Here is a 13,887-nt window from a genome sequence, read left to right on the forward strand (position 1 = left end):
TAATAGAATTTCTCAACGAGTCTCATAATTAATTTTACTTAACAAAATATGGGACAGATTAAAATAGTAAAATTTTTTTAACCAGAAATTATTCAAGCAATCATCAATACTTCTATTTGTGAAGGTGACGATAAATTAATCTGGATGCGGACCAACAACGATAGATATTTTGTAGTATCAGGTTACCAAGTAGTTTTTTTCTTTTATCATCTTTCAGCGGAGTTCCTCCCTGATCGATGTAAGTAGCAATAGCTTTGGATGAATATATGAAAGATGAAAAGTCAACTTCAAACAAATAAATTTATCTAAAAGATGGCTCATGAAGACTTATCAGTCAACCAAAAGCTACATTCTAGAATAGTTTTTCTAGCCCAATTTGTGCTCGCTGCCAAACGGAAGAAGAATCTGTTGGTCATTACATTTTTTACTATCCAAACTCAGTAGAAGCATGAACATTCGTAGAGCTTAAAGTTCCTACACAACAAATAGAACCATGGAAGCGATGGTTAGAGTTCATATAAGTAACCAGACATATAAGTTACAACTATTCAAACGATATAGAGTTGACAGCGAATTTGTGCTAACAGATTTAAAAAATTAAAAATGAATTAGTTTTCGATAAAGAATGGAGGACGTCTTGAATGTGTGTTGAAGTGGCTCGTCGATCTATGCAGGATAAAAAAGTTGAACCCGGCATGGTGGTCTTTGAGAGAGAGAAGATGACAGAACTTCTACTGTGAAATTAGAAAAGTTATTTACTCATTTAATGTAATTCAATTACATTTAAATATAGTCTTTGTTAGATCTTTTCCAAATTTACTCCTGTGTGTAATCTCTAGTAGACCGTTCTTTTCATTTCATTAAAATTCTTCCTTTGATAAAAAAAACATATTTAAAATCCACATATAATTGTATTAAACATGAGTTTTATTTCAAAAAAAAAAAAACTACTTACTAAGATGTTTAACATATATAATATATGTGTTCATATTTTGGTCTATTACTCGCATCCAAAATAAACAAAATTCAATCAATTGACATTAGCCGAATCGACTCTTATTCAATTTTATAGAGGTTCGCGCAATAACATTGTGTAAACTCTACTTGCCAAAATCAGTAATTAATTACTAGAATCTTTTTTAATCATCTGATAAGGAGATCTCAATAATTTTTTTAACAAAAAAGAACGGTTATCCACCATCAAAGATAGAACTACTCTAAAAAGTAGTTATTGACTCTATATTCTATAAAATACTATGACACCCTTAAATATACTACGAACCCAATTTATTAAAAACCTGTTTAAAATTCTTACTAACTTAAGTATTGGAGTTTTTTATAAGTATCACCCCACCTCCTAACGAAAAACTTAGACGACGGCTCCTTGATATAAGTAGATATCGAATACTGTCTTAAAAAGAATCTGAATCTCACATTTAAGTTTAAAGCAATCCAATTTTAAGTAGAAATAATATGATATATATTTTTTAGAAAAAAAATTTGATAAAAAAACCTGAATAATTTTCCTTAAGATATGTACTTTTTGCCCTAATAACATCAATTGCTTTTACATAAATTTATAAAAGAAAAAGTATACGTTACTAAGAGAGAGTCTGCCAACTATTACCAACACGTGATAAATTAGGATTAAATCATGATTAATTTAGATGTGGCTTTATTTAGTAGATGGGCTTCATGTCCAGCCCAACTCAAGTTGGCAGATTTTGGCAGATAAAAAGTTGGTAACGTAGCACTACTATTTATAAAATTCGAACAAAGTTGCATTTATTTATTTATTTTTCTGATTGTCGCCTCCAAGGTTTCACCTTGCATGCTTTTCCAACAAGCAATAGAAATATGTAATATGGATTTTTTTTAAATAGAAATATGAATTGATATTTTGTTAATCTTTCCACTATACATAAATATGATTGGATGGATATAATATAGGATAAAGAAGCATATTTAAGAATGAGTTGCAATGCTTTTAATAAAAATTCGTGAACTCTGGTTGTGGCAATTGATAGGAACATGTATACATATATAAAGAGCAGACCTCGTGGTGGTTGGAGCCGTTACTATCAGTATAGTTTTCCCTCTCTTTAGGCGATAAATATGAATTTATTCAACAAAATATCAGAAGATACAAATTAAAATCATCAAATCAAGCAATTTATTTTCTTTATTTTTATTTTTATGGGTCAGTTATGTCGTAGAGACTATAACACACACAAATCCGTTAAAAGCATAGATATTTTTTTTCTTAACTATAATAAGTAGTTAAGGGAAATAGGAATAAAATTAATTATGAATTTGTAATACCATATTTGATTTGAGTAATGTTAATTTTGTTCGTTTGTCGGGTTTCGAACAGATCGGGTGGACAGATGTAGGGGTGAGGACGCCTTAGCTTGGGTCGCACTGCTTGCGGGTAGTCGAGTAACCGAGTACTTGTCTTGGAGAGATGATGGGGGGTGCCACCTGCAAAGACACTCCGACGCTCAAGTCAGTAATGTGCAGGCGGGCAGAATAAAGAGTTGAAAGGATATGACGTACCTCGGGGAAAGAGCCAACTTTCCCTTTATATACATGTCAGTCATGGGCCCCCATGGAGTCAGGCCCATATCCCAAAGGACGCTGTCCCACAGCCGCGTGTGAGCCGTACAGGACGCGTGTCCGGGTCGGTTGGAGGGCGTGCAACCGGGTCGGGTAGGCCTTGAGCCGGGTCGACCCGTGCGAACGCCGGGCCAGGCCTTAACAGTGCCCCCACGCGCCAATGGTAGTCGCGGGAGCTACCAATGGCGCGTCGTCTCGCGTCTCGTCTGGTCGGCCTTTCGTGGGAAGGGTATGCCCCCAACGCGCGTGTCCTTTGGTTGCACAAGCAACCGTTTCATCGCATCGTTCCTTGCGCCGAGCATTGAATGCTCATAATGGTGTGGAAAAACCCTGTTTGAAAAGACTGCTATGCCCCCAGGTGTTTCGCGCCTTTGGGGAAGCAGTTTTAAACTGTTCGGTTTTGTGTTTCTGCATTTTTCCACACTTCCCATTCTTCTCCTTCTTCTCATTTGACATAAGATCTCAGAGTGTTGCTGTGGCGTCTTTGCTCATCCTTCCTGCATTTTCCCAGACTTGCAACTTCATCTTCTTTCCATCAGTTTAGGTAACTTTCGAATCAATCTCCCTTTTATGTATTATTTCTGCGTGTTGTTGTTTGGTTTTTGCTGTTGCGGCGTAGCCTTTTGATTGCGACTAGATGTGTTAGGGGGGAAAGTACCATTCCAGGGTAGGTTTTTGTTGTTCTTTTCGTGCTTTAGTCTCGTTTGGCCTTGGTCGGGGAGTCGTGGGGGTAGTGTCTGTATTCGGCCTGAGCAACCGATCTCTTAGACTGACTGGATGGTCCCCCCATGTAGGTATGGCTCGCACGGTTTCCCGGGCTTCCGTTAACCCCGCGGTGTACGATCCATATGCTTGGGTTGTTTCCGACGTGAAGAATTCGCCTAATCAAATGGGCGAGGAGGAGCTCACAGAGTTCCGACAAGCTGGGTACTTGTGTGGTGGGACTGACGAGGAGGCCAATTACGACGTTTTCGTCCCGGCTCCTCACGAGCGATTGTACGAAATCAACTTCCAACCCCGCCAGGTCGCCGACTGGATTTGGTTCTACAAATCCATGTTCACTCAAGTCGGGGTTCGTATTCCGTTTTCAGCCTTTCAAATGGCGCTTTTAAATCGAATTTCCGTGTCACCGTCGCAGTTGCATCCGAACAGTTGGGCCTCGATCCGCTGTTTCGAGATGGTCTGTGAATATCTCGAACTGCCGGTGTCCGTGGATGTTTACCTCTTCTTCTTCACCCTCACAAACCCTTCCAAGGATGGGAAACACAAAAAAGGGTTCATGTCCTTCCGGTCTGCCCAGGGTCGGAAGATTTTCGGTTTGTTTGAAGATTCTTACCATGGGTTTAAGGACAAATATTTTAAGGTCCGCCCTGCCAAAGGTCGTCATCCCTTTTGGCTGTCTTTGGAGGGGGTACGGCTCATCCCGACTTATTGGAGTTTCGGGGCAGGGGCCAATACTTTTATTAAGGTAACTTATAGAGGCATGTCGGCGGTGGATAGGCAGATTGCCGAGGTGTTGATGGCAGTTTTTGGGAGGAACCAAGTAAATCCCCACCTCCTCATGGGTGACCGGGAGTCCGGTTGTAATTATATTTGTGAGAAGCTTTTTACTTTACTCTTTACCTTTTTTTCCTTTTATTGATATTATGTGGCGATTAACCGACCTTCTTTGCTTTCCTGCAGTGGATATGTCTGCGTCGGTGACGGGTCTTCCCGACTTGTTTCAAACCTTTCTAGGTGGTGGTGATGACGAGGAGGGTGACGAGCAACCCGCCCCGAGGGGCCTGATGCTCCTCCGGAGGGCAAGGATGTTCCCGAGCAGAGTGCCGCAACCGACGAGATCGGCACCTCGGCTCAAGGTGCCACGGTTGAAGGTGGCAAGGCAGTCCATGCCTCCCCTTTCCGCAAGGTGATTGGGACTGGGGGTTCCGTGCCTAAACTGGACGTTGAGGTGGAAGAGGTCCCCAACCCGAAGAAAAGAAAGAAGGCCTCCACGGCGTCGTCTAGCCCTGAGGGTGTCCTTACTGTCATGGAAAGGAATTTTGACGCCGGGAACTTCATAGACTCCCAGCTGATCCCCGGTACCGAGGAGTATTTCCACGAGTCATCCCTTGCCGGGCAGGCAAGGTGGATGTATCGCACTCTCCTGCGCGGCGCAGTCATAGCTCGGAAGGCCGAGTTCGAACTGTCCGGGATGGAGTCTCTCCGCAGGAGGTTAGATTCTGCCGGGAGGGCTAATAACGAGCTAAAAAGTGAAGTTGAAACCCTTCGGGAGCAATTGACTCAATCTTCGGAAAAACTGGACGCTGCCGAGAAGAAAGCCACCGCTGCCGAGCAGAAAGCTACCGCCGCCGAACAGAAGGCAACAACTGCTGAGAAGAAACAGAAAGAGTCGGACGCGACGGTTGAACGTTTGGTCGAGCGCGAAATGGCTTTGGAGGGTCAGGTCGGCGCGGCGCAAAAGTGTGTGGCCGAAGTTGAGAAAGAGAAGCAGGCCGTAGAGGCCGAACTGGCAACATGGAAGGCGAAGTATAAAGACGTCGTCAAACAGGGGAAGGGTGCGATTCTGGCGACCGAAGAGGCTCTTAAGGCTCAGGTCAAAATCATTGCTCCCGAGTTCGACACATCGGCAATCGGTGTTCGTAAAGTCATTAAGGATGGCCAAGTTGTCGATGTCCCCAAGAAATGAATCCTTTGTTTTAAGGTTTTTGTTTAGCCGTTTTGTTTTGGCTTGTGAATAATCTTGATTTTATCCGTTTTGGCTTGTGAACAATTTGATCTTAGCCGTTTTTATTTTGGCTTGTGAACAATGACCTTTTTTGGTCGCTTGCTCGTGTTGTCGCGATGAACCTTTTCTTATTCGTCTGATCGCGTTATCGTTTCTAACCGTTTTGGTTTATAGCTGTCGTTTATTCGCCTGATCGTGCTATTGTTCCTATTAACCGTTTTTGGTTTGTAGTCGTTTATACCGGCGGCCCGTGGCCTTTCGTGTAGTTATTTGTTACAACGGTAGTTGATGATCTCCCGGGGTGATCAGTCCCGGGTCGCATGTCGTCGTTAGTCATGACGAGATGGTTTATCTGAAAAGCGGAGATAAAATAGGGTGGAGAATTTGCACAAGTATATCTTATTCGGTAACCACGTAAAGGGCTTAAAAGTTACTATAAAGTTCAAATGACAAATTAACTACTTAGCTAGATTAGCCGGCATGTCATTCCGTCCTCTAGGAGTAGAATCTTCTAAGGTTGTCCGCGTTCCATGTCCTCGGGACCTCCTTGCCATCAAGCTTTTCTAACTTAAAGGCTCCTTTTCCCATCACCTTTTTGACTCTGTAGGGGCCTTCCCAGTTTGCCGCTAGCTTGCCCTCTCCGGGGGTCGGCAGGCCGATATCATTCCGCCTTAGGACGAGGTCGTTTGGCTCGAATTCCCTCTTGAGCACTTTGGTGTTGTAGCGCAGAGCCATTCTTTATTTTAGCGCCGTTTCTGTCAAATGGGCCATTTCCCGGGCTTCATCTATCAGGTCCTTTTCTACGGTTTCGTCTACTCCTTTCAGAAGCAACCGCGGACTCGGTTCACCGATCTCTACGGGTATTACCGCATCTACCCCGTACGTTAGTCGGAAAGGAGTTTCCTTGGTGGAGGATTGCTCGGTTGTTCGGTAAGACCAGAGGACCGATGCTAGCTCGTCGGCCCAAGCACCCTTTTTGTTGTCCAACCTCTTTTTTAACCCTGAAAGGATAACCTTGTTGGCGGACTCCACTTGTCCGTTCGTCTGAGGGTGTTCTACCGAAGAGAACCTTTGCTTTATGCCCAGGCCGTTGAGGAATTCCATGAACTTCTTGTCAGTAAATTGCGTGCTGTTGTCGGAGATGACGACTTCCGGTATCCCGAATCGCGTTACCACCTGCCTCCACATGAACTTCCTGCAATTAGATGAGGATATGCTGGCTAGCGGTTCGGCTTCTATCCATTTGGTGTAGTAGTCAATTGCGACAATGAGGTATTTGACTTGCCCCGTGCCGACTGGGAAAGGCCCTAAGAGGTCGACTCCCCATTGAGAGAATGGTCGAGAAGTCGTCAACAAGCTTAACTCGGAGGCCGGCGCCCTGGCAAAGTTGGCGTTCTGTTGGCACTTTACGCATTTTTTGACGAACTCTTTGGAGTCTGCCATCATCGACGGCCAATAGTATCCGGCTCGGATTAGTTTCCTCGCCAGGGCCTTGCCTCCGATGTGGTGCCCACAGCAGCCCTCATGGACTTCCCTTAGGACGTAGTCCGTCTGATCGGGGTGTAGGCACTTCAGTAGGGGTTGGTTGAGCCCTTTCCTGAACAACTGTCCTTGGATGACGGCGTATTTGGCCGCTTCCCTTCTCAATTTTTCCGCGTCCTTTTCATCACTGGGGAGTTTGCCGTGTTCTAGGAAGTCGGTGAGGGGGTCTAGCCATGAAGAACCTAGGCTTGTCACGTGCAGTGTGATTGCTGGTTCTCTCGTCATGCCTTGGATGAGAGACCGGTTCCCTTCCCCTGGCTTTGTGCTGGCCAACTTTGATAGGAGGTCTGCCCGTGTGTTCCTTTCTCTAGGTACGTGGTGGATCGTGACCTCTTCGAACTTTTGGCTCAAGCTTTTAACCTTTTCCAGGTACTTCTGAAGCAAGGGGTCTTTGGCTTGGTAGCTACCGTTTACTTGGGAAGTGACGACTTGGGAGTCACTGCATATTTCCAGTCTTCTCGCGCCGACTTCTGCCGCTAGGGTTAAGCCTCCTATAAGGGCTTCATATTCTGCCTGGTTGTTCGAGATGGGGAACTCGAATCTGACCGACTGTTCGTATACGACTCCAATCGGGCTTTCCAGGATGATCCCGGCACCTCCGAAGGTCTGGTTGGAGGCTCCGTCCACATGGAGCTTCCACCGTGTGCCCCCTTCCTCGCTTGCGTCCCCCGTTACTTCTACTAAAAAATCCGCCATAGCTTGCGCCTTGATGGCTTGCCGGGGCTCGTACCGTATGTCATATTGGGAGAGTTCGATGGACCAAGTCATCATTCTTCCCGCCAGATCGGGTTTTTGGAGTACTTGCCGGATCCCTTGGTCCGTCCTGACGACAACTTGGTGACTCTGGAAGTACTGTTTCAACCTTCTTGAGGAAGTTAGGAGTGCCAAAGCTAGCTTCTCCAACTTGCTATACCTTAATTCTGCCCCTTGCAAGGCCCTGCTTATGAAATAGACTGGCTGTTGAGTTCTCCCGTCCTCCCGCACCAAAACTGCGGCCAGGGCTTCACTCGTTATAGCGAGATATAGGTATAGTGGCTCTCCGTCCTTTGGCTTCCCGAGAACGGGTGGTGCCGCCAGGATTTCCTTGAAGTGCTGAAAGGCTTCTTCACATGCGGGAGTCCACTCAAACGCCATCCCTTTCTTCATGAGGTTAAAGAATGGCAAGGCCTTTGTTGCCGAAGCTCCGAGAAATCGAGATAGTGAGGTCAGCCGTCCTGCCAACCTCTGGACGTCCTTGATGCAACCCGGGCTCTTCATTTGGAGTATTGCCTGGCACTTCTCCGGGTTAGCTTCTACCCCTCTCTGAGTTATCATAAATCCCAGGAACTTGCCGGCTTCCATGGCGAAGGCGCACTTGAGGGGGTTCAGCCTCATACCGTGTTGACGGAGGGACGCAAATACACTTGCCAGGTCGTTCAAGAGGTCGCCAGGTCGTGTTGTTTTTGCCAGGATGTCGTCAACGTAAACTTCAACTGTTTTCCCTATGAGGTCGTGGAATATCCTGTTCATCAGCCTTTGATATGTTGCCCCCGCATTTTTCAAGCCGAATGGCATTACCTTATAGCAAAAAGTTCCTCCTGGCGTTATGAACGCCGTCTTGTCTTCGTCGGGACGGTGCATCGGTATCTGATTGTAACCGGAGTAGGCGTCCATGAAACTCAGATACCGGTATCCTGCCGCGGCGTCGACGAGTGCATCTATGTTGGGGAGGGGGAAGCAATCTTTGGGGCATGCTTTGTTAAGGTCAGAGTAGTCCACGCACATTCTCCACTTGCCGTTGTGTTTTCTCACCAATACCACGTTCGAGAGCCATGTCGAGTAGTCCACTTCCCGTATGAAGCCTGCTTCTAGGAGGCTGGCCGTTTGCTTGGCTACCTCCTCTGCTCTTTCCGCCGACATCTTTCTCCTTCGTTGAGCCACTGGGCGTGCTTCCGCCTTGACGGCTAGATGATGTGAGATGATTTTTGGATCTATGCCCGGCATGTCGGCTGGTGTCCAGGCGAACAAGTCCCTGTTGGCCCTTATCATTTCAATCAAGGGTTCCTTCAGCTCATGTGGGAGGTTCTTGTTAACGAATGTGAACTTATCCTCTTCGTCACCGATTCTAAACTTCTCCAGGTCCCCTTCTGGTTCTGGCCTCGGCTTGTCCTCTACTCTGGCATCAAGGTCGGCTAGGAACACGCCGGATGCTTCCTTGGACTTCTTTCGAAGGGAAAGGCTGGCGTTGTCACAAGCGACCGCCGTCTCGAGGTCTCCCCTTATGGTGCCTATGGATCCGTCATCGGTAACGAACTTCATAACTAGCAGCTTGGTGTTGATTATGGCTTCAAAATCGTTGATTGTTTTTCTTCCCAAGATGATGTTGTAGGCTGTGGAATCTCAGAGGATTACGAACTCGGCCATCGCCGATCTTCGGCCTTGGATTTGCCCCACCGAGATTGGTAGGGATATGACTCCGTCCGGTTTGATGAAGTGATCGCCTAGCCCGATAACCCCGTGTTGGTGAGTCGTCAGGTCGGCATCCTTTAGCCTTAGTGCGTCGAACACGTTGCGGAACATGATATTTGAATCAGCTCCTGTGTCGACGAGGATCCGTTTGACGAGACCGGTTCCCACTCTGGCCGTTATGACCATGGGGGGATTTTCCGGGGCGTCGCTGAACCATTGATCTTCCGGGCCGAAAGAAATGGATGGAGGTTTCTTAGAGCCTTGCACCGGCGGGGATGAGATCGTCAGGACCTTAGCGTCTTTCTTGTGTGCCGATCGGGATTTTGGCGCGGCGTTTTTTGCCGTTACCACGTTTATCACAGTGAGGCCGTGGTCTCTGTCTTCGGGTTCTTGTCGCCGCTTGGCCGAGCGGGCTTTGCCTTCCTCGTCTTGATCGCGATAACGTCTCCTCGGCTCCCTGATGAGATGGGAGAACGCTGCTAGCTTTCCTTCCCTTATCGCTTGTTCCAGCGCATCCTTCAGGTCAAAACAGTCCTGCGTTTGATGGCCATAACCCTTGTGGTAATCACAATAAAGGCTCTTGTTTCCTCCCGTTCGGTCCTTAAGTGGTCGGGGCTTCGGAAGAATTCCCTTCTCTGCTATTTGCTGGTAGACTTCCACGATGGGGAGAGTGAGTGGAGTGTAGTTAGTAAACTTCCCGACTCGAGGGAACGGCCTAGGTGCTTTGTTTGATGCCTCCTCCCTGGCCTTCTCTTTTGCTCTCTCACCGTCGCCACCGGACTGCCGAGCCTGGCCGTAACCGGACTGCCGCTTATTGGCAGCCACGACTCGGCTGACTTCCTCGTCGTTTATGTACTCCTTGGCCACCTTTTGGATTTCATGCATTGTCCAAACCGGCTTCGTGGTAAGGTGTTTTCGGAAGTTCTCGTTGAGGAGGCCGTTTGTCAGGCAGAGACTGGCCACCGAGTCGGTTAAGCCGTCGATTTCCAAGCATTCGTCGTTGAACCGATCTAAGTACCTCCTGGTCGGCTCTCCCTGTCTCTGGGTTACCCCTAGAAGGTTGATAGGATGCTTGGCCTTTGCTATTCGCGTTGTAAATTGGGCCAGGAATGCACGGCTGATGTCTGAGAAATTGTAGATGGAACCTTGAGGGAGGCCGTTAAACCATCTGATCGCTGGTCCTGCTAGGGTTACCGGGAAGGCGCGGCATCTTACTTCGTCCCCTACTCCCTCTAGATTCATCCTGGCCTCGAAGGCCGTGAGGTGTTCTAGAGGGTCTTGAGTTTCGTCATACCTCATGTCCGTTGGTTTGTCGAAGTGTTTCGGCAACCGGACCTCGAGGATAGATCGGTGGAACGGGGTGACACCCATTATGACGGGTTGCCGTGTTCTCTCGGATCTCCCTTTCCCGTCCTCGTGACCTCTTGCTGCTCGGCGGGTTGGTCCGCCTCGGGAGTAGATGATCCTGTCGTTTCGCCTTCTTATTATGGGTGACTCCTCCCGCGTGCTCTCCGCTTCCGTCTGGGAAGCGGATGTACGCCGCTGGCGGCTTCGGTGAGAGTCTTCCTCCTCGCTCCCGTGAGATGGGGTAAAGCTGGGATCGGTAGACCGTCCATCCCGCTCCCGGTCGGCTAGCTGTCGCTCTAAGTTCTGGACTCTGTGGCGTAGCTCCTGCATTATTATGGCGCTATCGCCACCAGTTCCCCGAAAGGTCGTGTTCTCGCGTGCTGTTGGGGGGACCTCCGCCGCCCCCTTAGTGAGGCAACGGAGGCTGCCCCCTCCGCTCCAATTGCTCGAGCTTGGTCCCCGGGGCCCAGCACGGCTTCCATTTAGGTAGGGAGTCCCCACAGACGGCGCCAATGTTCGTTTGTCGGGTTCCGAACAGATCGGGTGGACAGATGTAGGGGTGAGGACGCCTTAGCTTGGGTCGCACTGCTTGCGGGTAGTCGAGTAACCGAGTACTTGTCTTGGAGAGATGATGAGGGGGGGTGCCACCTGCAAAGACACTCCGACGCTCAAGTCAGTAATGTGCAGGCGGGCAGAATAAAGAGTTGAAAGGATATGACGTACCTCGGGGAAAGAGCCAGCTTTCCCTTTATATACATGTCAGTCATGGGCCCCCATGGAGTCAGGCCCATATCCCAAAGGACGCTGTCCCACAGCCACGTGTGAGCCGTACAGGACGCGTGTCCGGGTCGGTTGGAGGGCGTGCAACCGGGTCGGGTAGGCCTTGAGCCGGGTCGACCCGTGCGAATGCCGGGCCAGGCCGTAACAAATTTAAAATATTTTATTTAACTTAATATTTATCATATGTATAACTTTATGTATATATGTAACTTACATAGTTATACATTTATTATATTTAATATTATAGATTTATTTTAGAATTAATTAACGAATACAAACAACAGCAAAGAAAAATGTTATAACTACTTTTGCCCTCTAAACTTTCGCTCCGAATATTTTTGTTTGATTTATTAGGACTTAAATTTACGCGTAATTTTTTTATATAAATTTTATGTTATCTTTAATAAATGCCCTTTTTATATAATAATTAATAAATAGGTAAAGTATACTTTTTGTTCTTAAATTTTTGTAAAAATTTTAAAAATATTCTTAAATTTTATTTTATTTTAATTTTGTTTCAAAAATTTTCGATTTGTATCAAATATACTCTCGATGGCTAAATTTTTAAAAAATTTAAGACCAATCTAACAATAATGTATAAAAATTATGTTTGATTTGCTTGTGTTGAGGGTTGTTCTTATGAAATTGTTGTTGAATTAGTTTTAAATTTTTTGAAAAATTAGTCGTCAAAAAATATATTTGATATAAATAAAAAAATTTTTAGGATAAAATTAAAACAAAATAAAAATTAGAGATATTTTAAAAATTTTTATCAAACTTCAGAAATAAAAAATATACTTTACCCTTAATAAATTTAAGGCTAAACACTTTAACTCATACTTAAATTAAGAGTAAATGTCCTTTTTATGTTTGACCATTTGTTTAAAATATAAAGTAGTCTTATACAATTTAAAATTTTTTAATTAATTTTTAATTATTTAAATAATTAATTTAACAACTAATTAATTTAAATAATTTTTGTAAGTAAATAATAACCGATTAATATATTAAAACAGCTTAGATCCATTACTTAAATAATTCACAACTAGAAAATAGATAAATACAGACAGATTTATAGATAAATTTAGTCTTTATTACAGATAGATGTTTGGTTACCGACGAAATTATCGACGGATTTTGTCCCTCTATTAACTCTCCGTCGGAAATTATTTACCGACGGATTTTTTTTCCGTCAGAAAATTACCGACGGATTTTCCCTCTATAAATTCTCTCTCCATTTCCTGAAGGTGACAAACTTACAGACGGATTTTCAGACGGATTTTTCGACAGATTTTCCTTCTGTAATTTAAACTTTGGAAAATCATAATTACAGACAGAAAATCCGTCTGTAAGGTAAAATAGAATTTTTTTACTTTTTTAATTACAAAATAAACTTGTTTTCATACAAAATAAATATAAATTTAATACAAATTTTTATCTAATTTATATTCAAATATTTATAATATTTCAAAAAATAAACAAATTCATCGTATTATCAAACTAAAAGAAAAGTACTATAAACAAGCAAGTCAATATAATTCAAAATATAAACAAAATGTATTGATTATCAACTATAATTCCCAGTATATTGTTTAACGATGCTAAAACTATCAGCTATAGTCTTCAGTGTCATCTTCATCCTCATCATCATCATAGTCCTCATCCGAAGACATTGATATATTTGTATAAATTTATTAAAAAATAATATTTTCAAAATAAAAATGATAATATTCATGTGTAATCCCCTCTTGTCACACTGGAAACTGCAGAAATTGATATTTGATGGATCCTCAAATTGATATTTGAAAGACACAAAAATCATGAAACCATATAAGCACACATAAACACACTTAAGCATGATCAAAATGAACAGCAAAATCCAGCTAGTCATTTTGTGATTCACTCAGTAATAAACATACATATACTCCAAATCCAACACTGGAAAAAAAGAGCTATTCACAACATTATGGTGAAATGGGCAGAGCTAATTAAAGAAAATGTGTGACACTTGAGATTAAATTAATGAAACAGGACATGGCTGGACTTAATAATAAAATTAACAGATCCTCTATTTTTTCATTGCCAATTAATTATTCTTTCACACTGTAAGTAACTACTTCAAACCAGTATCAGTCACACTGTTGTAACTTGTAATGATAATTAATATTATGAACTTTTGATCAATTATTTAAATATTTTTCATTAAAGAGAATATAAAATCATTCAAGCCAAGCAAGCCTTTTCATTATAATGATAATATTTGAAAGCCGACTTGCATGCAACAGGAAACAACTTATTAAGAGCATGCTGAGGAAAAACCCAGAACATAGAGCATGCTGAGATTCATCTGATCGAGGGAAATGGACACTTACAGCCGAGGAATCTTCCAAGTGAGGGAGAGCTAACAGCTTCAACAAGTGCAGAAG

At 44.2% G+C, this 13,887-nt stretch overlaps 1 protein-coding gene across 1 annotated transcript; it reads right to left on the bottom strand.

The window, feature by feature from the left end:
* Positions 1 to 9,265: 9,265 nt before the first annotated feature.
* Positions 9,266 to 11,011, bottom strand: LOC112782776 (uncharacterized). The gene is made up of 2 exons (XM_025825353.1): positions 10,353 to 11,011; positions 9,266 to 10,289 (listed from the first exon to the last, which is right to left on the bottom strand). The coding sequence occupies exons 1-2, from the start codon at positions 11,009 to 11,011 to the stop codon at positions 9,266 to 9,268; spliced, it is 1,683 nt and encodes a 560-aa protein (XP_025681138.1).
* Positions 11,012 to 13,887: the final 2,876 nt, after the last annotated feature.

This window comes from Arachis hypogaea, chromosome 3, assembly GCF_003086295.3.
Source record: "Arachis hypogaea cultivar Tifrunner chromosome 3, arahy.Tifrunner.gnm2.J5K5, whole genome shotgun sequence".
NCBI classification, from domain to species: Eukaryota; Viridiplantae; Streptophyta; class Magnoliopsida; order Fabales; family Fabaceae; genus Arachis; species Arachis hypogaea.